This window comes from Takifugu rubripes, chromosome 12, assembly GCF_901000725.2.
Source record: "Takifugu rubripes chromosome 12, fTakRub1.2, whole genome shotgun sequence".
NCBI lineage: Eukaryota > Metazoa > Chordata > Actinopteri > Tetraodontiformes > Tetraodontidae > Takifugu > Takifugu rubripes.
The window spans coordinates 594,433-621,728 of NC_042296.1; the positions used below are offsets into that span (position 1 = coordinate 594,433).

The 27,296-nt window shown below is 41.0% G+C and overlaps 4 protein-coding genes across 22 annotated transcripts in view; 2 read left to right on the forward strand and 2 right to left on the reverse strand.

The window, feature by feature from the left end:
- The first annotated feature begins 725 nt into the window (after positions 1 to 725).
- LOC101065819 (glycogen synthase kinase-3 beta-like) lies at positions 726 to 8,708 on the forward strand. Its single transcript, XM_003968810.3, has 11 exons — positions 726 to 1,081; positions 1,930 to 2,015; positions 2,419 to 2,520; positions 2,670 to 2,753; positions 5,117 to 5,227; positions 5,338 to 5,468; positions 5,672 to 5,876; positions 6,010 to 6,105; positions 6,224 to 6,410; positions 6,524 to 6,601; positions 6,751 to 8,708. Exons 1-11 carry the CDS (start codon positions 907 to 909, stop codon positions 6,810 to 6,812), a joined length of 1,317 nt encoding a protein of 438 aa, XP_003968859.1. The 5' UTR covers positions 726 to 906; the 3' UTR covers positions 6,813 to 8,708.
- Positions 8,709 to 9,555: 847 nt separating this feature from the next.
- Positions 9,556 to 13,072, forward strand: zgc:91910 (Zinc finger protein 706-like). Of its 4 annotated transcripts, XR_003890298.1 has the most exons (5): positions 9,556 to 9,666; positions 10,524 to 10,673; positions 11,791 to 11,907; positions 12,075 to 12,169; positions 12,241 to 13,072. XR_003890298.1 is itself a non-coding variant. In XM_003968805.3 (4 exons), exons 2-3 carry the CDS (start codon positions 10,539 to 10,541, stop codon positions 11,884 to 11,886), a joined length of 231 nt encoding a protein of 76 aa, XP_003968854.1. In that variant the 5' UTR covers positions 9,556 to 9,666; positions 10,524 to 10,538; the 3' UTR covers positions 11,887 to 11,907; positions 12,241 to 13,072. The 4 variants fall into 4 exon arrangements, 3 of the variants coding, with proteins under 3 accessions (XP_003968854.1, XP_029701155.1, XP_011607126.1); XM_003968805.3 differs by lacking the exon at positions 12,075 to 12,169; XM_029845295.1 differs by lacking the exon at positions 12,241 to 13,072 and having other exon boundaries at positions 12,072 to 12,169.
- On the reverse strand, positions 12,802 to 19,257 carry bmp8a (bone morphogenetic protein 8a). The gene is made up of 7 exons (XM_029845294.1): positions 17,912 to 19,257; positions 16,376 to 16,568; positions 15,577 to 15,725; positions 15,296 to 15,475; positions 14,640 to 14,719; positions 14,047 to 14,157; positions 12,802 to 13,970 (listed from the first exon to the last, which is right to left on the reverse strand). Exons 1-7 carry the CDS (start codon positions 18,435 to 18,437, stop codon positions 13,821 to 13,823), a joined length of 1,389 nt encoding a protein of 462 aa, XP_029701154.1. The 5' UTR covers positions 18,438 to 19,257; the 3' UTR covers positions 12,802 to 13,820.
- Positions 19,258 to 20,677: 1,420 nt separating this feature from the next.
- Positions 20,678 to 27,296, reverse strand: part of macf1a (microtubule actin crosslinking factor 1a) — a 138,896-nt gene continuing 132,277 nt past the window's right edge. For 9 of the 16 annotated variants that reach the window (XM_029844747.1, XM_029844748.1, XM_029844749.1 and 6 more), the window contains 6 exons: positions 27,099 to 27,161; positions 26,817 to 26,843; positions 24,324 to 24,541; positions 23,343 to 23,459; positions 22,722 to 22,830; positions 20,678 to 22,527 (listed from right to left, as the gene is read on the reverse strand). In XM_029844747.1, coding sequence (XP_029700607.1) covers positions 22,280 to 22,527; positions 22,722 to 22,830; positions 23,343 to 23,459; positions 24,324 to 24,541; positions 26,817 to 26,843; positions 27,099 to 27,161 — 782 coding nt within the window. In that variant the 3' untranslated portion in view covers positions 20,678 to 22,279. The remainder of the gene's footprint in view (positions 22,528 to 22,721; positions 22,831 to 23,342; positions 23,460 to 24,323; positions 24,542 to 26,816; positions 26,844 to 27,098; positions 27,162 to 27,296) is intronic. The other 7 variants (XM_029844751.1, XM_029844753.1, XM_029844752.1 and 4 more) reach the window with 3 other exon arrangements.

Consider the following 27,296-nt stretch of genomic DNA (forward strand, 5'->3'; position numbering starts at 1 on the left):
TGTTGTGTGCCCCTTAATTATTTCACAATTCTCATCTGAATGCTGATTGTTTTAACAAGTCCACACTTTTAGAATTGCCAAAAGACGACTGTTATTAGGTTAGGATACCGCTTTCTACCATCTCTCTGCGAATAATTATAAGTAAAACAATCTTTTCCACTGGAACCACCTTGCCTATAGACTATTGGACCCACAAGTCCTTAAAATACAGAGTTTGTACACAAACAGACGTTTTAAGCATCTTAGTAGTAAAAATGTTAATAGGATTAGGTTTTACGACACTATCATGTGGGATGTTTGTTGAAATTAGATTAAACATGGATACTATAGACAGCAACAATTACAAACAGGCCCAATCAAACAAACAATCAATCAATCTTTATTTAAATAGTGTCTGTTACAATCAAAATTGTTTCAAATAAGCTGCTGGTAGAGTCGGGTTAGGTGGGTCAGCGGAGTCGGAGGTCATTATACAGCTTATGAAGGCGGTGATACCTGTAGATGAATACAGGGAAAAACTACACAAGAAATAACATCACTGGTCCAGAAGCCATAATAATGTTTTGTGGCGTTCTCTTTAAATGTAGCAATGCTTTTATATAAAATTTGCACGAATATAACCTCATCTGCAAAAAAAAAGTCAAATCATTTTCTAATGACACATGCAACAATAAATCTTTTCCACTGTTTAAAAAGAATGGGGTTATTTATGGACTACATTTCCCAGATTGTATTGCGAAGTGGCTGTTGGCGTCTAGTTAGCAACAGCTATCAGCCGAGTGACCCGGCGGCAATAGTCGCCGTGATTGTTGGTGTTCTTTCAACGTGTAATCGGTTATAGTTGTTCTTGGTACTCGCTCGATCGCAGGCAGCGAAAAAAGAAAAAGCTGACATCCTCAAAGAGATATGAGCGGCATCGGGCGGCCCAGGACCAGCTCGTTTGCTGAGCCGCCAGGTGTGCCAGGAATCGCTGCTGCGACAGCCGGCTCAGCCGCTGTGCTGGTTGGCAGCACAGGAAAGTCCGGAGTCCCCCAGGCCTCTGGTGGCAGTTCATCGGGATGCTCTAACGTGAAACTTGCTAGTAAGTTATGTTCACTGTGTTTATGATATTTTTATCTCCTCAAATACAAACACATGCCAGTGTTGCTAAATAATCGGTATTCCAACATGCTGGTTATGCTAGTTCGTATGCTAATATTAGCCACTGGTTTTGGATCTCCATCGTTCGATGTTTTTCCCTTTACATGTGGCTCGTTTAGCAACCCGCTGTCTTTAGTTCAGTTCGACGGACATTCAAACAAATGAAACAACGTTAATTTTCATATTAACGTTTAAAGCAGGCTTGGTAAGATTCCACTGTGTCATCAGTAAAACGGGCTCTGTCTTCCTTTGTTGTCAGTCGACCTGTATGCACATATTTGGGTGTTTAATGTTCGGTTCTTTTTGAGTTCGGAGACTGTGGCATGGCCAAATGGTGCGTTTTCACCAAGGTCAGTCGTCACGCAAAGATTTGGCAGCAGGTGGCCGACACCCAGAGGGATCAAGTGAGGCACGTCGTGCGTGTCCGGATGAGATGATGCTTTCACTTTCCGACATGGAATTATTATTGTATTTAATGTAGAGCTATTATAGATAGTTTATTCAAGATAGAATGTGTTGTTGGGGTCATCTCCAATTTAATAGGCATCTCGCGGGACACCATCAAAGACCTTAATATCATAATTGATGCTGTTGTCAGTGTTGACCATCTTGCAGGTGAGAAAGAAGTGGTCACTCCTGGTCTTTAACACGCATATCTGCAATAAAGTGTCAGTGTTTTTGCTATGCTAATGTGCAGTGAATATGCTATGATGTATAGATCGAGGTTTTCACAAATCCTAATCATGTACCCTGAATAGGGCACACTAAATAATTGTGCTTGATTTTTAGGAGACAGTGGGAAAGTAACAACAGTCGTGGCCACCCCAGGTCAGGGACCAGACCGCCCACAAGAAGTTTCCTATACTGACATCAAGGTAAGTGAGACGATGTCTCCGAGAAATTCTATAGATTTATCTACCAATATCTTTCTGTTCCTTAGACTTTTATCCTCAACATATGTGTGAGTCCTATTATCCTAACCTCAAGGTGTGATAGGAAGCTACAATATTCTAATCTTATAATTACTTGGTGTGTTTTCGATCTGAAATATGACCACATTTGTTACTCATACTGCAATGATTTTATTAATTCTGAAAAAATATATACACACATTATGCAATATAGTAGTACAGTAGAGCTTTATATACTATAAAAATGTAATTTAATTGAATGCAGTTTTTACAGCTTGCTAATATAATACCTCTAGAAGAGCTACAGCAAATGATCTTTTTAATAATCGGCCGATTCATTCTTGTCATGATTTTGGAACCCTTGCAGGTGATAGGTAATGGCTCGTTTGGTGTGGTTTACCAAGCACGCCTCATTGACAGCCAAGAGATGGTGGCTATTAAGAAGGTCCTACAAGATAAAAGGTTCAAGGTCAGGCTATAGTATACTTGTATCTCTGTTTTCTTATGATCTCAACTCAACAATAAAGTTCTTTTCTAAACACTGAAAGATTGATACTAGTTTTTGATGTACCTGTTGATGATGAACATTGTCTGCTCTTGCGTTTTCCTGTTTTACAGAATCGAGAACTGCAGATTATGAGGAAGTTGGATCACTGCAACATTGTCAGACTACGTTATTTCTTCTACTCCAGTGGTGAGAAGGTACAGGCTTTTTTCTTATTTCTGGGACCATTTCTATATGCTGTTGTGTCAAATAGTCTGTTTTGTGGAGTGACAAATACAGAAGCGCCTCAGGTTTTAGTCTTGGAATGGAAGTTTGTGGGAGCATAAATGTGGGTTTTGATTTTTTTTTTCTTGTGTTTCTGATGAAGCTGAACAATTCACTCAACATATGCTTAATGTATAGTCCTGTACATGTATGATTTCTAAAGGTGTATAAGTACAAAACACTACAGTGGTGTGAGAAAGTTTGGGCACCCCCTCTGAGGTTGTAATAATGGACTCTGACTTCACACAAACTTATCTTGGTGGCATGTCCTTCATTTGCCCATAAGAGCCAAGTGTTAGCTTGATTTCCAAACACAGATTTTAAGTATTCATAGTATGCAATTGTATGAAATTAAATCAAATGTAAAAAATAGGCTGTGCAAAAATGTGGGCACCCTTGTCATTTTGTTGCTTTGATGGCCTGTAACTAATCGTCACAAGATAATTGGACACACAAAATTGGTTTGGTGAGCTCATTAAGCCTTGAACTTAATTGGCAGGTGCATAAAATAATGACAAAAGGTATTTAAGGTGGCCAAATGCCAGTTCTCATTCTGTTTGATGCTCGTCTGAAGAGCTGCAACATGGGAGCCTCAAAACAACTTTCTGATGACCTCAAAACCAAGATTATCCAGCATTATGGTTTAGGGGAAGGTTACAAAAAGCTGTCCAAAAGATTCCAGCTGTCAGTTTTCACTGTCAGGAACATTGTGAGGAAATGGAAGGCCACGGGCACAGTTCTTGTTAAGCCCAGAAGTGGTAGGCCAAGAAAAATTGCAGAGGCAAAGACGAAGGATGGTCAGAATGGTTAAAAACAACCCACAGACCACCTCCAAAGACTTGCAAGGATATCTTGCTGCAGACGGTGTTGCTGTGCATCGGTCAACGCTACAGCACAATTTGCACAAGGAAAGGCTGCACGGAAGAGTGATGCAGAAGAAGCCTTTTCTTCATAGTCGCCACAAACTGAGTCGCCTGAGGTATGCGAAAGAACATTTGGACAAGCCAATATCATTTTGGAATAAGATACTGTTGACTGATGAAACAAAAATTGAATTGTTTGGTCACAACAAGAGGCGATATGCATGGCGGCAAAAGAACACAGAATTCGAAGAAAAACACCTGCTTCCCACAGTAAAATTTGGTGGAGGTTCCCTCATGCTGGGGCTGTGTGGCCAGTGCTGGTACTGGGAATCTTGTTTAAATTGAGGGTCGCATGGATTCCACTCAGTATCATCAGATTCTTGAGAATAATGTTCAAGAGTCTGTCACAAAGTTGAAGTTGTGCCAGGGATGGGTGTTTCAACAAGACAATGACCCCAAACATTGCTCAAAATCTACCCGAGCATTCATGCAGAGAAACAAGTACAATGTGTTGGAATGGCCATCTCTGTGGGATGACTTGAAGCAGGCTGTCCATGCTCGGAATCCTTCAAACATCACTGAATTGCAGAGGTTTTGCCAGGTGGAATGGGCCAAAATACCATCATCCAGGATCCAGACACTCATACAGGCTGTTATTTTTGCAAAAGGAGGCTCTACTAAACACTAATATGATTTTTCTATTAAGGTGCCCAAATTTATGCACAGGCCTTTTTCTGTTTTGTGGCATATTGCACATTTTCTGTTAACCCAATAAACCTCATTTCACTGCTGAAATATGATTGTGTTCATCAGTTATTTGATATATCAAAATTAAGTTGTGAATTAAAACACCCAATGATTGGTGAATAAAAATAATGCCAATTGTCAAGGGTGCCCAAACTTTCCCATACCACTGTATGTAATATTTATTATTAAACATTATTATAGATGCTGTCCATCATCCCTCTGCTATTAACTGCAATATATTTTTATTGCTTAAAGATGATATTAAACCTGGCTGTTATAGCTACTAGATTTAGTGGCCAGAATATTGGACCAAAGAGAGAAATACATTTCCCCATTTGAACATTTAGTGTCCTAAAATCAGTAAATATGTGAACTAATATATGTCACGGATTTATTTTGTTTAATTTCCAGAATCGTTTAATAGACCTTTTCCTCTTAAGTAAAAATATTATTTTCCCAGCTGATTTAGAGGTAAAGTGTGTTTCTTTACCCTTGTACTTTATGTCAGAATTATAATTGAGAGTGTTAAGATGTGTTTCATACACGTGTAATTTCACATATATGAACGGCCTGAATAATGACCCAATCTAAAATACCTAAGACGTAAAAGTTGAATTTGCAATCACTGTTTTTGGAGCGGCTGATGTTTCTTTCCAAATTATTATTTCTCTCTGGTGTCCTCACAGAAAGATGAGGTTTACCTAAACTTGGTGCTGGACTTTGTGCCTGAGACTGTGTACAGGGTTGCTCGGCATTTCAACAAAGCCAAGAGCATCATTCCCATTACATACGTCAAGGTTAGTTTTCAAATTTCACTGCACTTTGGTTTTTGTAACATCTACCAAGTTGAATCTGTACCCACCATACTGGTAATAAGTCACTTTTATCTGCTGCTCTTTCTCCCCAGGTGTACATGTACCAGTTGTTCCGTAGCCTGGCTTACATCCATTCCCAGGGCGTGTGTCATCGAGACATCAAGCCTCAAAACCTACTTGTTGATCCTGAAAGTGCCATCCTAAAGCTGTGCGACTTTGGCAGGTGAGCTGGGATGCAACTATACTGATCGGAGCCGAAACATTAGTTGTATTTCTCAAAAAGAATATAGTAGTTGTATGAACAGTATCTGTAGTTCTACTCACAATAACACAAAACATCAGAGTTTACAGTCGGTGCCCTGATTAGCTCTTGGAGCGTGGATATTATTGCTGAACATTGTGCTTTTATTTTTTCTGAATTTCCAGTGCCAAGCAGCTGGTCCGCGGTGAACCTAATGTGTCATATATCTGTTCACGGTATTATCGTGCCCCCGAGCTCATTTTTGGTGCCACAGACTACACAGTAAACATTGACATCTGGTCAGCAGGCTGCGTTCTGGCTGAGCTTCTGCTTGGACAGCCTATTTTCCCTGGGGACAGTGGGGTAGACCAGCTAGTGGAGATCATCAAGGTGAGTTCTATCGACTGTTTTTTTTTCTTTCTTTCTTTTTTATGAATAGCAGGCTATGATGGAGGGAAAATGTCACAGCATTTGATATATTTATTTGGATTTTAGCATTAGTTGAATTTAATCTGTTTTTCAGGTGCTGGGAACCCCAACAAGAGAGCAAATCCGAGAGATGAACCCAAACTACACAGAATTCAAATTCCCCCAGATCAAAGCTCATCCATGGACCAAGGTAAACACCACCTGAGTGCATATATTCATTTGTAAGATCAGCAGGACATTGTCACTCCCTGTATCCATTGTTAAGCTGCTGTGAAGAACATATTCACCACTTGTGTCTTGTTTTCCAGGTGTTCAAACCCCGTACCCCTCCAGAAGCCATTACTCTGTGCTCCCGCTTGCTGGAGTACACGCCAGCCTCCCGATTCTCCCCATTTGAAGCCTGCTCGCACGCTTTCTTTGATGAACTGCGTCAACCAAACACACGACTGCCCAACGGCCGAGAATTGCCATTACTCTTCAATTTCAGCCCCACAGGTTCAGAGATTTTTGTTTTTGAGCTGATCTGTAGCTTCAAATGAGCAAAAATGACACCTAACATTCGCCCACTGCCATCATCTAGTTAATGTAATATCTGTTCTCGTTTCCAGAGCTGTCAATTCAGCCCCAGCTGAATTCAATCCTCATCCCTCCTCATGCTCGCACTTACACATCTGCTTCCTCCCATGGTGAGACACAACTATTAACACTTCACATACTTTGTGAATACTAATGGAATTTTTGCAGCTAGCTGACATTAAGAACCTTTTTCATGACCACCACTGATGTGGTATGTTAAATGGTATTTAACGTGATTCTTCACTTTTTCCTCCTTCAGATTGTACCGGGCCAGATTCATCTCAACACAGTTCAGTACCAGGATCTCTTAACAGCATCTGAAAAAGCTACGTGGCTCTCTGGCTCGCTCATCCTCACCTCAGACACGCATAAAAAAAAAAAAAGCTTACAAAAAACAGACAATAGTTGTGCATCTGTCAGGGGTGAAACTACAGCAGGAGATTGTTGACAATTGTGTGAAGCTTCTGTAGTGGGGGCTGGTCCTCTGTAAATAACCTTTTTTATAAAGTATTTTATATTTTTATTTATTTTACTAATTTAATGCATCATATTATAGACACATTTAGTTTTTTTCCTGTGTTTTTTTTTTTATCTATAATTTTTCTATAAGTTCACCACCTTATAAGAAAGTCAGTTCTTCTCCACATGTACTAAACACAGAACTATTTTAGGTCCAGGTTCATTTGATTGGATGTTTGATTTTTCATCCTGAAATTGGGTCACTAATACTGTATATTTAATAGTGTGTTTTCAGTGCTGGAAGTGTGTAGGCTTTTCATGTTCAGTAAGTGCATAGAAATATTCCTATGGAAACCTCATCACCTCTGAAACTTTGCTTTGATCATTTCATTTTTGGAAATCTTAAGTTAAAAAATAAAGTACTTTATACAATAAGTCAGTGTTAAGAAGTAGACAGACTCATGAGTACAGTTAATTGTTCAAACATTAATGAGCAGTTAACAGGGAAGAGGTCACCAATGACAGGTTCCACTCTGTCCTGTCTGATGGTGGATAACAGGTGGTGCATACATGTGACAATACTGGATGTAAAAATTCCTGCAAAAATGTCAAAACCAGAAATTCCTCCCAAATTTTTCCACAAGATTAAACTGCTGCTGTTTCAGAGACGCAGGTGTCAAGACACGTTTTGAGACAAGTTGTTTTTAGAGTATTGAGAATTGTCAAATATGATTATGTCATAGCTTCCCTTCCCTCATTGTTTTCCTCTTCTTCATCTTGACATTCATGTGTAATGCTGTGATTCTTTAAAATGAGCAAGCTTGATTTAGAGGGATTCGTGTTTTATTAGCACCGGCACCAACGTTGCCTCATCTGTCGTGTTTTCTTTGGATGGAAGTAGAACTTAAGTGTACAAAATGTAAGTTCCTGGATTTTCTTGTATCTCTGCCCTCAAGTGGACCAATGTTTGATTAGTTAGCTTGTGGTTTAAGTAATGTTTGAAAAACTTGTGTATATGGATCTGAGCAGACTGATCTGCACTCTGAATAGCCACTGTTTTAGAGATTAGAGCCTTTATTTAGGACCGAGCTTCAATGATCAATGCAGACTACTTGACCACTTGTTTGTCGTGTAGTATATTTAATGCAGTTGCACCATACATTCTGCTTAACCTTGCAGTTATTTTGAAGTCTGGAGAGCTTTGGTTTTAAAGCTCCACTCTGCAAATTCATGTTGGTTGGGCCCCCCCCCCCTCCCAAGTGTCATGTCAGTCCCCCCCGACTGACATGACACTTTTTTTCCTTTCCCAGATGCCATTTTCCCTTTTAGTGCCCTGTGTGTATCAGTTTTCCTTTTAGTGAGCTGTTCATCTTTTTCTCTTTGATCATTCAAAACAAACACTCTTAGTTTGTGCATTTTTGTAAATGTATTTTTTCACAACTCAAAATGTATATATTGCAAAGGATAAACATTGGTGAACTCATCATGTTTGTTAATGATGTGTTTCTCTGTCTTGTTCAGTGGAAATGTAAATTTCACAAAGTAACTCGACTGTCCTGTATTTTTTTTTTCCTCTGAATGTTTTTCTTCACATTTATTCCCATAGTACTCTAATGTTCAGTCAGTGGAAAATAAAGTCATTAAAGTTAGTGTGACCTTTTAAAATCGCTATTACTCCAAACTTAAAGAAAAAAAATCTAAATGCAATGTTAAAATTGTGCTTAACAATGCATGTAAATAAAGATCACATTAGCCCTTTTGGTGCCTGAGGCAGATTAATGGACAACCTTTGATGTTCATAACACATGAAAAAAAGGAATAAACAATCTAATTAAATGAGAAATAAGCAATAACAAAAGTGAAAAGTATTAATAAAACTAGCCTCAAAAACAAACTCGTCTGGATTTTTTGGTTATTTTGAGGGGGGGGAAAGACAATAAATTCAGAATTCACACAAATGTCATGTTTTGCAAGCAAAACTGGTTGTGACTTGTTAAATTTCTTCCTAACACTATAAAAAGGCAATGATTTATAATTGGTTAGTCTGCTTGTTGTCTTTTTAAATTGTCTTATTTAATCTATTAATGTCACTGGGTGATCAATATCCAATGCTCTCAGGACAGTGACGCTGTAGTTCAGTCTGCTGTCCTTTGGGGTTTATTTTAATTTTACAGAAATTTAAATTAAATTTTAAATTGTAATTTGTTCGTATTTTTACGTTTCTGAAAAATGAGTGATCATTGTCACAGAGAAATACAATATTAAATTGAGCTATGAGATGGGTAATTAATGAGTGTACTTCTCCAAAAGTACACAGTAAAAGCACTTCATATTATTGCTAGTATTATTTAACCATATAGTGATTCCGACTATATGGGTTTGATATAGAACTTATGACAGATTTTTTTAAATTAAATTTCATACAAGTCATATTTTCAAAATGAGATGAGCAATTTATAAAAATACAATACGTTTCATACCTTTTTTTAAATTAAATGTATTGTCTATATAATTTTAAGTTCGAAAGACAAACCTTCCAAGGCTGTTGGGCGCAAGAAAAGTGACGTTCTAAAGGTCACTAAATATATCGTTACAATTCAGCTCCAGGCCGGCAGGGGGCGCACAACTGCCATTCCATGGCTCAAATGTCGGCAACTTCCTGTGGTATTCAGAGAAGAAGACCATCAACGCTCGAAGCAACAGTCGGAACCCAAAGGTAAATAATTTCGGAACCGAAGCGCGCTGTTATCGGGTTTTAGCCTCCTGTTCTCTTCCAACAATATGGATGTTATGTTGGTTACGAACTGTGTTGTCTGAACTCCCACAGTAAAGTAGTTCGCAGTAACTTCCAGTCACATGTAATGTTAGCTAGCTAGCAGTGTTTGTAATTTGCGCAAGGCCTTTCGTGACATTCTCATTACATTATAAACCGATTATTTAGGACTTTTTGTTGCTGCCGCTGATGTGTGACTGGCCAGCAGGACCAGCAACCATTGTGCGGTAAAATCAGCTTTGGCTCGGTGTGGCAGCTATATTGACCCGCTTATTTTAGCCTTCTTTAGCTCGTTAAAATGATGGTGCCCTTCATGTAAGTGAACAGCAACTTGTATTTGCAGACATTTGTGAATAGATGTGCAATAATGTGTTGTAGTCAATGATAACATGAGTTTCATTTATCTTACTTTGTACTAAGTCTAGTTTTATATTGAAACAAAAACCTCTGATTTAGTGCTACATTTTTATCAGGTCGATACAGTTAACTATCTAAATGTACATATTACCGTACTAATCATTTAATTAATAATGGGGACACACGAGCGAGTCCATTAGCAGCTATACAGCATGTCCATCGTCTTGGTTTCTCTCTTTCTAATGGCATCATTCTTTGCTGATATATTACCTGCATGTATGATTTGATTGAGCATGTGACTAATATGCATTTGTCACAAATTCTCGCATGCATCTTCAGTCTCTTAACAGAATTGTTGGTTTGAATAATTAAATGTATACCCACCCTGATATGACCAGTGTGACTTGGATCGATGTGTGAAAGTGGAGCTGTGGTTTGTCCAGGTCACGGTGAGGGCCATGGCTCGGGGGCAGCAGAAGATTCAGTCGCAACAGAAAAATGCGAAGAAGGCAGCAGAGAAGAAGAAATCTCAGGGTGCTGACCAGAAGAGTGCTGCAAAAGCTGCACTGGTGCACACCTGCCCTGTCTGCCGGGTCAGTGGACAATGACATGGAGTCTCATTTCTTTTGTATTGCTTCATAAATGGCTCGATGATAGATGTTAACAGATCAGAAGGGACCTTCACGGTAGTTATTGGAATGGAGTTAACTGAAAACTGGAAAATATGCTTTTGTTCTTGCCCTATGTTGCTGGTGGCAGTTTAAGTAGAGCAATCATTGGGATCAGAACTACAAAATGGAATATCAGTTGGTCCATCCATTGCTTTCCCTTTTAAAAATATCAGGTTCCTGGCTTTGGCATTATATTGCATACTTATTTAATACTAATTTTGCACTTGGGCCACTGCTCCATCTCATTTATGTAGACCCTACCCTTGATATGAGGCATGGGGGGCTTGAGTTCAGTATTATTATTATTATTATTATTATTATTATTATATATATATAATAATATATATAATATATATATAATAATATATATAATATTAATAATATATATATATTATATATATATATATATATATATATAATATAGCAGCATTAGTCAATCAATCTTTGTTTATATAGCGTCTTTTACAATCAGAATTGTTTCGAGGCGCTTTCCAGAATCCCAGGGCCTGACCCCAGACAAGCAACAGTGGCAAGGAAAAACTCCTCTTTAACAGGAAGAAACCTTGAGCAGGACCAGGCTCATGTAGGGGGACCCTCCTGCTGATGGGGGGCTGGGTAGAGAGAGAGGAGAGGGGGGAGGAAAGGTAGAGGATAGAATAGGTAGGAGAGGAGAGGTAGAGGGAAGGGGAGTGGAAGTAGAGGAGAGGCATAGAAATACATACAAAAATACATTATATTGAATTGACCTATAGTACCACTATAGACACTACTGCATGGACGTAGCTATCATGACAACTGAATTAGAACTGGATTTCAAAACTTTCTAACTTAAAAATGCTCTGGCAGATGACATATTTTTATCAAATATTATTTTCCTGTCAATGAAAATGAGTGACTCTTTCCAGGCTGCATCAAGAGCAAATTTACCACTATAATTGTGTCATGAGTGGCTCAACTACCATTTATGGCTATATTTTTGTATTTATAGATGCCAAAATGATTGAAAATTGACTATAACATCTGCACCTTTCCTCTCTAGACTCAAATGCCTGACCCAAAGACCTTCAAACAGCATTTTGAGAGCAAACATCCTAAATCTCCCATGCCTCCTGAGCTGGCAGATGTTCAAGCATGAATGACCGCTGACTTAACTTGGGTAAGACACTAAAAATGTTCCATCTGAAACACCTGCATCCTTTGTGTCTGTTTCATTGTTGCCCTTCATACATACTGTATTGCAGAAATGAGCCTTTTAATATTGAAAGGTTGGTGTTTTCAGTTCAGTTGCTTGTCCCGTTGGTCTGTCTTCCTCTTTGCCAGCAGATGTCGCTGTTTGTGATAAGATGAAAGTCTCGAAGGTTTAACCCATTATGGACTTATGGGGGGGGGTCCACTCATCATAGAGGCTTGTATCGAAGGGATGTACCAGTGATGCTTCTTTTTGACTACATCAACTGATTAAAAATCTAACATTATGTTTTACTTGCAGATATAAGGCGACCACGGACAAAATGCTGAATCTTGGCATCTGAAGGGTGAACACCTGGACCCATTATTATTCAAGATCAATAGAATGGGATGGAGGAAGGGGTGAATGTGTGACTGTGTGGTGTATTTTCAAGTGTGTAAAACAAAAAGTTGATTGGGGCTAAAAGGAACACCAGCACCCAGTTTTGTATTTATTACATTTACTACCTTGTTATTCTACACAGGAGGGGACCGGCAATAGTGCAAGTTAATGCTGAATAAAATTGTGACTTAGGAGACTCCAGTGGGAAATGTTGATTCATAAAGAGTTTTTGATGTACATCTTTCTAATATGTGGTTATGTGTCCAGAGAATAGGTGGCGCATTCACTCTTCTGCCCAGTCAGTTTCATCATATTCCACGAGGAAATGCAATTAGACTGAACGAGAGTATTGTGCATTTAAATGATCAAATATGTCTTGAAGTTAACTTCAGAAGATCATTTCTAGAAAATATTTCCAAAGTCTGTTGCCACAGGTGTCCCCACCTCCTGAGCGTACCTCACTGTTAAGACCTCACTGAATGTTTGTTTGTTTGTTTGTTTGTTTCAACCTCCGTCTAATACCCATGACTCATTTCAACAACATCTTGGACACATCTCTAGTATTGCTTTGCAAATTAAAAGCTTTTTATTTTATGAATTATAATAAGCGTGTTTACGATGAGCTGTGGTCATTCTGGTTATTCATCGCTTAAAGATCATTTAAATTACTGGATTTCTGAGTTATTTGAAAACTGCTAGAATTAAAGTTTGGGTCTTTATATATTCATTAGCTTGCTGCCTTTTTTAAAAACATACTCCTTTCAATAAATGGAACGGTATTTAGTGTGACCGGTCTTTTCACTTATTAACGAGTACTTCCTAAAACATGGAGGAGAGATGATTTTACAAACCACCAGGGGCCGTCAGGATGATTGATTTCTCTTTTTTCTACTTTCATTCACTACAAAACTGCAACTAAAGGCTTGTTTGCACAGGCGAATCAACACATCTCTGAAAATTAGTTGCACAGGCTCTTCAAATGTCAATGTATACACAATTTAAAAAAAAATCTTGTTAATATTTACTGCAATGTGATTTACGCCACACTTGTAAAAATCTGTGTTTTTATGAAACAAATAAATATTATCTACTTATTTTGATGATGTTTTCTCCTCAGCCATTCTTCACCTGGGTAGCAGGCATCGGTATCATTTGCCTCTCAGACTTGATTACAAACTAAAACTGACTATTAAAGTGTGTTTGTAGCTATTAAAGTCAATAAAACACACATCACTGAGACAAATTGAATGTATTCAATTAGCATTTCTTGTGATAAATCAGTGAAATATTCAACCCATATCAGGAAGTCTGCAGTATTTTTTGTACGGTTTAAAAATGGCCAGTCATCAAATTCTGAATAATATTACAATGCTAAAACTCCTCATAATCAGTGCGAACATCAGATTTGTCCAACCTATGTCTGCCAGGGGGAACTGGTTTCTGTGGACTTCCCTTCTTCGACCCACCTCTGGGTGGCAGAGTGGGGGAACATTAAGGGGTCAAAGACATCCACAGGTCTTCACCACCATGTTTCTGTGTTTCTTGAGGATCACGTTGTTGTTATCGTCATAGAAGAGGACAGAAATGGGGCTGAGCTTGGTGGGAGCACAGCATGCCTTGGGAACCTCATCTGGCTTCAGGAGATGGACCTGCCACATCGCCACAAAATTATGTTAATAATCCAAAATTAGGTTAAAGACTGCCAAGTATGATAAAATAACTGACCACTTGTTGGATGAGGGCATGGTTTGTGGCGTTCATGCAGGAACCGAGGGGATAGAAACACTCGCCATCGCAGTAATAAGCTGAATAACCAGTTGGAGCCAGAACCCAGTCCTGAGACAAGAGCCATCGTTATTTTAGTGCTCCGGACTTTGGTACATCCCATCATTAGTAGACAGGTAATAAAGAGTGTTTTAAAAGAGAACTCTCCTGTTTAAAAGAGCCTAACCTAACTCATTTTATTTTTTCTAATTAATTGTCCTCAAAACCTGCTAGTGTGTCATTTTTTCACAGCTATAAGATAAGCAATGATCTGATTCAATACGGCCGAACTGTGTTGGTTTTGGATTACTAAAATTACTAACAGTGATTACTAATGTGTAGTTACAAACCCTCTAATTTTTTGGGGAGAGGAGCCATCATAGCTACGCTGCTAACAGGCTGCTGGAGAACACAAACATGATCACATGACAGGTTTCTGTCACCCTGCTGGTTCAGTATCTCTGTGTGCCTATTCTCTCCTCTACCTGCACCTGCAGAGGGAACGTTCTCAGCATCTACACGTCCATACAGATCAAACCAAGTGATGCTCTCACCTTCCATCCCAGATCACTGAAACTGACGTACAGCTCGTGTTTTTTACAGGGCTGACCACCACTGTTGATGGGGCTCTTGTCTGAAAATGGAATAAAGAACATTTATTTAGAAAAAAATAATCATAAGTACCATAAATAGTTATTATTACTTGGATTAATTGTGCAGAGACATCTGACTGTCAGGTGTCATGGCTGCATATTAACCTTTCATGTAAAATCACTGTCAGTATCTGTATGTCTTAAACTAAATTTAGCTTTCATGAAAACAATCAATAACATTTAAAAAAACGGTTCTAACTGTAAAGGTGACATTCCTGTTTATTGTTGGTTTCTCGTACCAGAGCTACATTTTATTAGTGTGAAATATGAGAATTGTGCTCTCAAAAGGACAAAAGCAGAAAACAAATTTGTAGTTTGGAGTCACCCTAATTGTAGATATGGGTCAGAAATGGTACACTCACCGTTTGTAGAAGATAATCTGCTGTTGACTTGACAACATTCAGGTAGGTGTGTGTGTGTGTGTGTGTGTGTGTGTGTGTGTGTGTGTGTGTGTGTGTGTGTGTGTGTGTGTGTGTGTGTGTGTGTGTGTGTGTGAGTCTGCTCTTTTTAAAGAGTGAAGTAGATCTCAGGACTGGACTTGGACTGTAACACCTAACTTTGAATGCTGGGGACTGGGAGGTCATATTTAGGTTTCCTCCTGCGGGGATGAGGCTTAACAGCTCGTGGCGGTCGACAGGGGACCTGATTCTCCCTGAAGAAGGTTACCATAAAGGGCTGTTTGGACCGAGGACCCCTCCGACCCACCAAGCCAATCCAGCCGGCAGATAAGGAGCGATCTGGGAGATGATATGAAGAAAGGAGAGCAGAGATTAAAGAACTACGGCTAGAACGAGAAATATGGCTGTTCCCATGATGCAATGTGGAAGCCAACTCCCACCCTCCTCTGTTTCCACGTAGAGACGTATTCCCAGGTTGCTGCGGGGGTTGAGCAGCCAGTGGTTGGAAGCTGTGGTGACGTCAAAGGCCAGCCATCCCTCCTGACCTGCAGGCACCGACTGCACATCAAGAAGAACCAAGCCTGGCTCCCTTCAAAAAGAAACTTACTTTCATTTTTTTTTACATTATTTTGTTATGGTAGTCTGTACAAAGTCAAATAAACATGCATCAATCTACTCTCAATACCCCAGAATGACAGTGAAAACAGAAATTTTGACATTTTTACAGACCATTTTCCTCAGATTGCTCATTTTGGTCAGATGGTTTCGGTTTTGAGTCCTGATTGTTCATCTTCCATTCCAGAATGTCAATTTCAGATCGATGATGAGACTCTATCCAGTAGTCTGATCCTGTGGCTTGGTTTTTATTGCTAATTTACTGATAGTTACTGTGTGCAGCAGTTCTCGGAGAAAGGCCACACTGATCTGAGCTGAGGCAACAAGTCCAATACCTGCGTGTTACTACTGAAGTGGGCAGAAGAGCAGCTCTGGATCAACATCAAGTTGATCTTTTGGCTCCTGGATCAACTTAATGTTGATCCAGGAGCCAAAAGAGCTGCAGCAGCAGAGAACTACTGTCCAGCATAATTTGGAATTTGGCCGTATCACATGTCATCGTAGGGGCTGCAACACCAACTGGTTTCCAAGTCAAAATTTGTGTGGTCTTTAAAAGTTTAAGGAAGTCTGAGTTTGAGGAGATGACATGTTCCCTCTTTAAACCAGAAAAAAACGGTGCGTCACCTGTGTCTGTTTTCCTTGTGGATCTCATAAACGGAGATGTGAAGTGTTCGATTAGCCCTCTGGCCCATGGTCAGGGTCTTATAAATCCGGAACTCTGCTGCCGTCACCGTCTCACCTTGAGGGAGGGGTGTCAGGTCGAACCGAAACTCCTTCCAATACGGACGAGGCTGCAGGAGGTCACGCTCCTGCTCCACTGAGAGGAGGAGCCGTAGATTATTGTTATGTTTTCAGATACTGATGCTAGTTTTCTTTAATGCCACTGAATTATCAGTGTAGAAACTCATGTTATTCCATTATATTTACATTTATTTGACAGCTGTAGTCAAGTTTCAGATTACAAATGCACATCGTAGTCATAAAAGAGAAACTAAAGCAAAATCAGAAGAAGACAGACAGAAACTACTGTACATAAATCTATATTATATTATTGCCCAAGGTAAAAATGATTAGATTACATGGCATTCATGTTGTGCTTCATAAGGGCAGAGTGCTGAGGAACAACATGAAACACCCAACAACATGACATCTAAATGTGAAAGCTGTGCTGTGCAGGGGTGGGTGCACCCTAGACTGGATGAGTGTGACCCCTCGGGAACTCTTGGCACCAGTGTCTGGTGCACATGCACGCACGCACACAGAAAGATAGCAGTAATTACAGACATCTATTGCCCAGGACTGTAGCTGGGGCTCAGCACATGCACCACTAATTGCAGGCCTGTCTGGTATTTTTAGATTCACTCCCTCCACAGCAGCATTTTCAGACTCTTCTGACTTTTCTTTGGTGTGTCGGTGGTGTCTTTAATTCTGACCGGCTGCAGCTCACCACACATATGTGCATACGCTATGAACACTCGCTTCCACCTAGTTTAGCCTGGATGAGATACTCACATTCATAACATTAGTGTAGGAATACGTCTGTGGAGTGTTAAGACTCACGTAAACGCATTGTTCAAATATTGATCTTACTACAAACTCCCCTCGTCGTATCATTCTGTATGTATCCTCTGTGCACAATTGATGTTGGATTATTATTTAACACAAATGCCACTCAAATGCCAAATTCCCTCCGTTAATGCTCCTCTTACTGCAAATATGTCAGTTAGCTGAAGGGATGATTGATGTTTTAATAGGATTCTTCTCGTCTTCCTTAGAGAACAGAATTTGGGAGTTTGGAGCTTTAGTGGATCCTGAGCACAGAGAAGATTTTTTCCTTACACTGAACTTGGGCTGGGTCGCCGTCCCATTCCCAAAGAGCTGCAGGAAGGAAGTTATTCAGCAGAGAAAATGTGCTTTTTTAGTTTGACAGATAAGCATCAGTCAGGGGACTGCGCAGATTGAAACTTGGGTTCAGATGGCAAATCTCATCACCAATAACAGAAAGATCTTCTTAACTTGCAAATATTTTATCCAGTTTATCTAACTTTATAGGAGAAATGAGTCCATATTATCCTGCATGTCACACGTCACCCGTTGAGGTCAGACTGGTCAGTGTTAGCTGCTGACCGCCTCACCCTGCCGGGTCGCTGATATACTCACCAAGATTCACAAAGCTCATGACGGTGTCGGCCTCGCTGACCATGGTGCCCAACGGTGGCGTGTGTGTGCTGAGGGTGGGAGGCGCCGCGTAGCTGACGTGAGCCAGCCTTTGTCCTGCTCCAAACCTCCCAACACCGGGTCCATTCACGATGATCTCATTGCCTTCATCCTCTCCATCAGTTGCCATGGCGTGGTACAGGTCCAGCATGAAGAGAGGTGCTGAGGAAGGAGGCCTCAGTGGCGGATGAGGTCGTGGTCTTCCAGGCAGACCTAAAATGGATAGGATCTCTTTTTGCATCTCCTTCTTTTCCCGGCTGCTGAGCCTTCTGAAGCTGGAGTGAACAGCAGCCTCAGTCTGCTGGCTCCACATGGAGAGCAGCAGCAGGAGCAGCAGGGACAGCAGAAGCAGGGTCCTTGTCTCCAGAAGATGAAGGTGGCCTCTGGAAGATCTTGTCTGATCCCGGAAGACATTGTTTTTATGCTGATTCATGATACTGTAAAGACACGAGGAGGCTTCTGATGTCATGATGGGACTCTTCTCTGGAGCAAATAATTCGAAACGTCCATTTAAATGTTGGCTCCCGTGTTTTCAAAGTGTTCTCCTGCGCTCCAGTTGTTTGATTTGTTCACCGGTGATCTTTGCCTCGTCTTTAGAGGAGCACTCTGTTTATCTCTCCCTCCCCTCCCGGATCCACTTCTGCCCTGGCTGTGCAGCAGGAGGAACAGAGATAATGAGAGTGGGGGTATAATTACAAGTTTGCTTTGTGTTCTGAAGATAAACAATCCTCTAAAGCCCTGATGGAATACCCAACTACTGCTTTTGAAGTCACAAATGCAGTGGATAGAAAACCAGTTCAGACATAAGCAGGTGCCTCTGAGGTCGAAGAAGCTCTTTCAGTCCCAACTCAGGACTCCGAATAAATAACGTTCACACGAGTGCAGCCGAGCAAGACGGTCTCCAGTGTTTCCTGTCATTCCTCAGTACTTCTTCAGCACCCATTCACAAGGCACTGCCCACCCACACATCTCTGAGGTTCCAGAGGTCTGTCTTAAACCAATTTGGAAAAAAGATAATTCCAGAAAATAAATTCCTGTTAGCGGTCTTCGGGAGAGGTCTCAGATGTGTTGTACAACCTGCAGACAGTCAGCGTTAGTAGTGTGGTCTTGAAGAGCTGATCCGGTGTGGAACCCCGACAGAAATGAAGTATTGTACAGAACCAGGAGGGAGTTTCCATTAGCCTCCGCCTCTAGACCTCTTTAAAGACTTTTTCTGCCACTGACATCACATTGTGACCACTCCCAGTGGTTTGGGAGACCTCATCTCTGTTCTTACCTCCAACCAGTGAGGTTTCATGACCACTGGCTAAAATGCTCTTTGGCAGGAAGGATGACGAACGGCTGCGGAGCATCTCATTTCACAAATACAGTCTCAACACAGGTTGCGTGTGGACAGCTGACAATGAGAAATGGAAAAAGTGCAGTTAGTTTGGGCGTTAAAATGACAAAAGAATCCTAATTTTCGCATCAGCTAAGTTGAGGTGATAGGAGTCTGCACCTCAGTCATGCGGGGAACCTTGAAACTAAAGAATCTTGATGGTGATCCCTAAACGGCCGTGTGGGATTATAACCACCTTTTTTCAGGAGGATCAGTGCTGTGGGAAAAAGGAACCAGCTCCAACATGAACATGGCCAGACCCTCTCCGATTCACAGGCTGCTGCTCTGGCTAGTGAGAGTAAATTTCCTGTTTTCTCCCGTGCGTGCACAGTAGAGCAGCAAAAACTTCCCAAAATGACGGAGGCAACTTTACAGTGACAGACTTCCTTTCAGACACCGGTGTTCTCCCCTTCTGCTGAAGACCTTGCAAGGCTTAGAAACATGAAAAGGATATTGTGATATCCAGGTCTGAACTAATTTTCAGTGGGATGCACTGCTTGCTGATAGCTTAAGGGAACTAGTGGCAGATAGGTAGATCATTTCTATTCAAAAATCACATAAATAGCTAATGTTTTGGCTGAAAAGAAGGGTAACAAACACCACACCCTAAGTTATTCAGCAGGCAGGATTTGCGTTTCCTTTTGATTCATTTATAACTGAATTTGACCTACTGCAAATAACATTTAGTGTGTATTTAAACAAAAAGAATTTAAATGGAAGAAAGGGCTTAAAATAGTCCTGAAGTTGAGCTTTGTGTCAGCCCACGTTGGAGCAGTCGTTCATCAAAGGGTTCTGGTGCTGCTGGTCACTTTAAAAAGCATGAATGAGGCTGACCAAAGCAAAGTAACCACACGTCATGTGGTCCCAGCTAAAGGGCGAGTCCCAAATGAGTGAGTGAGTAAATAAGTGAGTGAGTGAATGAGTGAGTACTTTAATGAGTGAGTGGGTGAGTGCTTTAATGAGTTAATGAGTGAGTGCTTTAATGAGTCAGTTAATGAGTGAGTGAGTGAGTTAATAAGTGATTGAGTGAGTGAGTTAATAAGTGAGTGATTAAGTGAGGGAGTTAATGAGTGAGTGAGTGAGTAGGACAATAAAATGATGAAAAAATGAAAAAGGAGGATAAACTGAAAACCCTAAAAAAACAACTGGTGTGAAAGGCAAAAGGGTAGAGAATGTCCTCAGACAAACGTCTGAGACTACAGGAACAGTTGGCAGTTGGAGGAGGCAGTTAAGATGTGTGCTTCTGTCTGTGTGTGTGTGTGTGTGGCCCAGTTTGGCGCACATCAATACATTAACACACAACACATAATAACAAACAAGCAACACACAGGTATTGCAAGCAAATTTTAATACAAAAACAGAAAAAATTGTTTAACATTTTAGTTGATGTTTTTATACTTTTACACAATTGACTCCAAGTAACACACCTCCATGTTGACGTCACCACACTCAAGTATTACAGCATCAAAAGGTGGTCATTTCCTGTGCTGTGAGTCAAGACCTCCCCACTGAAACAATAAATAAATAAAATCACCTTAAGATGTTTTGTTATTGTAATTTCATTCGATTTTCATCAACTTCATCTCTTACACTGAGATATTACAGAAACATCTCAGTCACATCAATGATGGGACATTTGGAGGAAAAGCCTAGAATTAGAGATACTGGGAAGGGACAACTGTCTCTCATTGGTCCACTTGAGCCAGATCTCCTGTTTTAATTCAGGTTCTTAGTTCTCTTTCCACATGAAGGGCAAAACCCTTTGGTCAAGATCTAGGAATTGTAATCATTAGCAAACAAAAAAAAAAGAACAAAGAAGGCTGCCACTACAGTCAGTGACCACGCAAATCAGTGTTACATTGAAGTAAAGCACACAGCTGATGCCAAAGAGCACATTTTCCCCAGTACAAAAAGAAAAGTCACAATGTCTTTAATCACAATACTAAATCACTCTCTGCCAATGGTGAAACTGAAAAATAAATAGATTTTTTTTCCAAGCTAGATAATGAAAATACAACTGGATTATAAATTAATCATAAAACAAGAAAAAAAAGACATTCTTAAATGAAATTTTTTTGCATACAGTTACTCAAGTTAATGACCTCATTTCTTGTAACAATTGTACACACGCTGCACACCACACTGAATGTGTGCTGCTGGGTTGCTAAGGACAACCCAGTGTAGACAGGAAGGTAAAACTGCAGAGAAGAGCGCATGCTGGTTGTGGAAACTTGGCAAACACACTTGTTAACAGTCCTGTACTGTCAGTAATGTGCTGTTAATTTCATATGTTGCCAGAAAAAAAAAGACCTACTTCTGGTCACTACTGGATGGTTCAAGCCGCCCTTCGTCGAAATGCACAAGATTGTAGCCTTGTCGGCACCAAAAAGGGTCTGTGTGGTGTTGGTTATGCCAGTGGGTGTGTGTGTTGGACAGTGTTTCCCCCTCCTGAGCTCTCCACTTGCAGTTGTGTTTCATTGAGGTGACGCTTTTGCTTATTATTGATGTGAAAGTCATTGCATATATTTGTTTTTAACTCGTTTTTTTTTTTTGAGGCATCTGACTGTCGAGTAAAAAATAAGCCTCAATTAATTTCTTCTACTGAATGTCATTGAGCTTTTGTTGTCTGTCTGGGTTTTAATACATGTATTTTTGTGGTGTGAACAGACTTCCTCTGTTGCTTTGTGTGAAGAGTGCAGCACAAAGTAAGGCAACATCTTGTCAAGTCTGTTATTGGTTTCAAAGAACTGGAAGTGGCAACTTCTTAAAGGGGAAAATATCATTCTGACCTCACAGAATTTGGGCCCACCACAACAGAACTCCACATTTCTTCAGTCCATTTGTGAGGGTGACTTCTCCAATCCTCTGGGCTGGGAAAGCGTAGTGCACAATTTTTTTTACAGGTGCCCGCTGCTATTGCCTTCTTGCTAGTGTTATTTTCTCATAGCTGCTGACGTCTTCGGGCTGGGAGCTTTTTTAGAGATGGTTGGAATTTTGGATGGTTTTGCCCCACTTCCGGGTCTCCTTGGGGTGTCGGATGCATCAGAACAGACTGAACGTGAATCCTGAAGCTCAGACGCATCGGAGGCATCGCTGCCACGGCGACTGCTGGCTCTGCTGCCTGCCTGGCTGCCTGCTCGACTGGTGGCACCGCTGACAGTGGATCCTCCTCGCTTTGGATCTGGCAGAATGAAAGCAAATCCAGCAGACTGTTTTAAAACTTAGTCTATTACTCTGAGAAATTGGAAATATGTTGGAAAAAAAGTGTAACAGTGTGTGTGTGCGTGTATTTATTACGACAGTTTTAATTAGTTTGTTTGCTTTAGTCAGAATTTAAGTGTATGGTTTCATCACACAAGTGTTCTGGAGTCTCACCAGTCCGTGATGGTTTGCTGGTGGGTGTAGCCCCTCCATTTTCACCCGTTAATGAGCCTCGGCTTGAGTGGAGTGGTGGTCTCTTCAGCTTAGACCCTGATGCTGCTCCCTGTAGCAACACACAGAATCAGCCCAGTGAACCTGCATCATTTTTCATTCATGTTAACCACAGAACATCATATTACTCCAACAAAAGGGCACAAAACACACAAAGACATGGTCACAAACAGGCCAATACAGCAGTAGCACCGGCAGCACCTTCCAATCTACCAGTACGCTAAGTCTACAACTAATGATTAATAATATCAATTACTGGTAATCTCTGATTAATCTAAGGCTAGTTTATCTTCATGCCACTTAAACATATATATGGGAGAATTAAACTAATGGACCCTTGTTGAGAAAAACAAATAAATTAACATCTAGGTTTTCTGTCCCCTTGTCTCTTAAAACCAAAATATTTTTGATCCCAAAATTTGAATTGCGTAACAATTACAGTTGCAAATTTCAGTTTACTTTCTGCATTGATGTTTGAGTTGTGTGTTAGTGTTTTAGTGCCTTCAGCTGGGGTCTGGGCGGGACAAACACAGGCGGGGGGGGTAGGTGGGGTGAGTGAGTTACCTCAAGCCCAGCGATGGTGTGGCTGAGATCTGGCCAGCAGTGGCACTTGGTGGGTGTTGGAGTTTTACTGTGTGCCAGCCAGGGCTTGGCATAGTCACGAGAGTGAGTGTGGGAGGACTGAATGAAGGAACCATGGAAGGAAGGAAGGAAGGAAGGAAGGAAGGAAGGAAGGAAGGAGCAAAGCAACACACAGTAAAGCAGTTGTAGGTGGGAGGGTGTTATGGAGGCAGTGGAAGGGCAGCAGAGTGTTGCAGTGTAGTGGTCAACCCAGCACAGCAGGAAGGACATTTCATATAGAGGTTAGCAGGATTTGAATGTCAAGGTAAGAGATAAAAAAAATAAAAGACAAAACAAAGGAAAATATAAATGTTCACACTTAATAATGTGACTTTGGCAACAACAGGATGACAACAACTGAACACTGTGCAACATAAACCCATTAAAACGTTTTTATCCATGCAGGTACAGTACTTCACATACAGAAAAACGCAGTAAACAATGAAGTTTTCACAGACACACGACAGTGGAGACACATGAAAAAACATCCCCAACATCAGGCAACACCACCAGCAGTGACCTTGGAGTGACATTGCTCCTCTAGCCCACAGCTGTAAACATGCAACAGAAGAAGAGGGCCTTCTGGCCCGCCGATAGAGCGGTCACAAGTGTTCCCGTATGTGAGGCTGTTTCAGGAGATTCCATTGAAGTCTGAACTACAGCAAAGTTTCCTTTCTCTGTTTCCTCCTGACTTTTAAATGTATCACAGTCTACAGGAATTGAATTGTGCCTTCATCATGATACGTTATGACTTTAATTTAGAGAAAGGAGCCAGGTCTTTGATCTCATTATGGTGTTTTAAGCAGCAATACGCTGCCTGTGTTGTTACTACTAGTCATTATACAACTAGTGACTAGAGAAAACTGACTAAATTTGGCCTAGATCATATTTAGAGTAACAACAGTGACTGCTGCTTCAACTCACCCTGGATGATGCTGAAGTCGTCGGTGTAGTGGGAGCAGAGGGAGCTGAGGGCAGAGAGGCCCCACTGTGGGAAGCGGAGGAAGAGGAGCGGGTTGGCGAGGCATTACGGGAGCCTGGTTTTGAACGTCGACCACGGGAGCGGAACGTAGTCAGGCCCTGAGGACCTCCTTCTGGAAGGATAAATTTCTCCCTCAGCTCCAGGTTGGTGCGACCGCGAGCTGGAAAGCGAGAGGGAAGGCGTTAGTCTTGGTGAGTCAGGGCCAAGTCACGGTTTCCTTCAGCAGGGGTGGCGGAGGCAGCAAGCAAGGAGAAGCAGTCATTTGGCAGCAGACATCAGCATCTGGGTGCGTTTGGTATGTGTGCAGGTGAGTGGGACGCTATGGAAGCACTGGTACATTTCTTGTGAACTGGTAGCATGTGTAAAAGTAAAACAATCAATTCTTCCATACGCAACAAAAGTCAGAATATCATCCATTCATGGAGACACATTGTCATCACATTAGGACCCAAAGGTCCGCTGTGCTCACTTCAGTCTCTGTACAAACTGATCTATTCTATGGGGAAAAGAATCCAATGCAGCACTTCAAGGAGCCAGAAGACAAGTGCATGTAGATTTAGGGAAAAATGTAAATAGATTAACTAATATTCATTTCAATAACCCATTAAGGGAAACACAGCAGAAGATGGCTGGAATGATTATTTCAGTTTAAATTTACTGCCACTAAATGCCAGATGTGTCTAGAATTTTGCCAGAAAGCCCCTAAACCATGATGATACTCAACGTTACCCTGAGTGCAGGATGTAGTGATGAAATATCTTCATCATTGTGTTGTAAATAACAATAAATCTGTGATGCAGTACGATTGTGAGAGGGAAAATCAAAATGGAAAAAAGATTCCTTTAGTTCTCCACAATCCCATTTTCAAAAATGTCCACACTTTTCCAAACGCAATGACATGTGTCCCCATTTATGAAAAAGTCTTATTTTATACACTTTGATTGCGCATTTTAATTTCCAAATGTGAGGGGAGGTCAGACCAAAAGCACAGCCTCTCTTCTCGGGTTTTAAAAAGCTCTGTGATTTGGACTCATGTCTGTTATTAAAAGCTGTGGAGACACGTGTGGACTGAGGACATAAGCTGCAGAAGGGATTCGTGATGTGTCTGCCTTTGTCAGGCATGTCAAAAGTCCGGCCCGGGGGCCAATCACGGCCCGCGGTAAGATTTCATACGGCCCGCAACTTCAGTCTTACAATGTATTATTTATGGCCCGCTGGCACTAACAGAATAAATAAATCACTAAAATGTAATTCCTCCTTTCTTGTAGATCTTGTAAAAGACAAGAGCAAAATTTACTTGTTTTAATCTTGAATGATAACAGACAACTTTGCATTACATTTATCAAACTCATGGAAATTTAAGGTATTCCATACAGTTCAGTGTTCAATGTTATCTGACTCTCCAGATATGAATTAAAGGCAGAATTGTGTTTTGAGAGTTGTTCACGTCTGCCTGAGTGGCTTATATTTGGTTACACTGCCATTTGAAAAATAAAGAGAATTGTGACAATGAAAATTGTTTTCTAATAATGTACATTTGCATGTAACTTTTCTGGTTAAAAAAACATCAGAAGGATCTACTGGCCCCCGGGCATCTTCACGTTATCAAATCTGGCCCTCTTTGCAAAAAGTTTGGACACCCCTGGCTTATGTAAAAGAGAGCCAAGTGATTCAGGTTTTGTCCCTTTATGAGAAGACACTCAAGAGCGTTCATGGCCTGAAAGTAATGCAAAAGCCTCAGCAGACAAGAAGCCTGGAGAAGCCAGCCATTAAAAATGGAAGAAAGAAGAAAAGAGAGACAGAGAGAGATGGGATGGACAGATGCAGGGGAGGTATGGGAGAAGTAAATTGAGTGAAACTATAGGCAGTGTGCGAAACAAAAAGGGAGCTGCTGTACAATGCAACCGTTCAGTGCAAACAGTGAGGCCAGGCGACTCAACACAATGCAATTACACCCCCCCCCCCCCTCCCCCAAAAAAAAACAACAACCCAAAAACACATCAACAACAGTCAGGGGACCCAGTGACCAACAACACATTCAGAGGAGTTAGCTTGGGAGGCAGAATCGTTAGAGAAACAGACTGGCCACACCCAGGTCTGTTTCTGACATGTCCCTTTGCCTCAGCTGAGCATCACTACCCACTGTTTCTGATTGGCTCCTCTTTTAAAATACAATACTTCATCCTATAGAAGACCAGGGGATGGCCAAATCCTGCTTTAGGGTGTGTGGAGAAAGCATGACGCAAACATGTTATGCATGGACAAACCCAACCTTCAAGCAGTTAGAAATTGAGCACACACTTGGTATATTGGCCACTTAGACACCAGGACAGGTACAGGTAAATACAGCGAGACTGACAGATGGACGTGTGGACATATGAATGGGAGAAGAGCGAAGAGACAGACTGAGAAGCAGAGGGAGGAAGTCTAGATACCTCGGGAGCAGAAACATTCAAGAGCGACTGTCACAAAGAGACACAAAAGACAAAAGTGTGAAACAGCAATATGGTGGACTGACGTCACACGCAACGCATACACACCCTAACTCTAACGTGTGAATATTGGTGACCTTGAAGGGTCTCGTGTGAGCAACGCACGCAGCAACAAGGCCAGATCAGAGGGCAGAGAAGCATACGTAAAACAAGAAACATGGACGAGAGAGCCCAGAAGAGGTTAAAAAAAAAGGTTTCAAACTACAGAGAGCAAAGAAGTCCAACCTATACGAGATGAGATGGAGCTACTGGAATCGGAGCGGAGAATCTTAAGTCCTGGATGTTGCACTAAAGAAAAGAGAGAAAGGTAGGGAGGGTGGGAGGGAGGAAAAGAAGGCGAGGAAATGGGAGAACTGAGGATCATGCAACATGCAATACTACTGCTTTATTATAGATGAGGAAAAAACTTTCAAGAGAACAAAA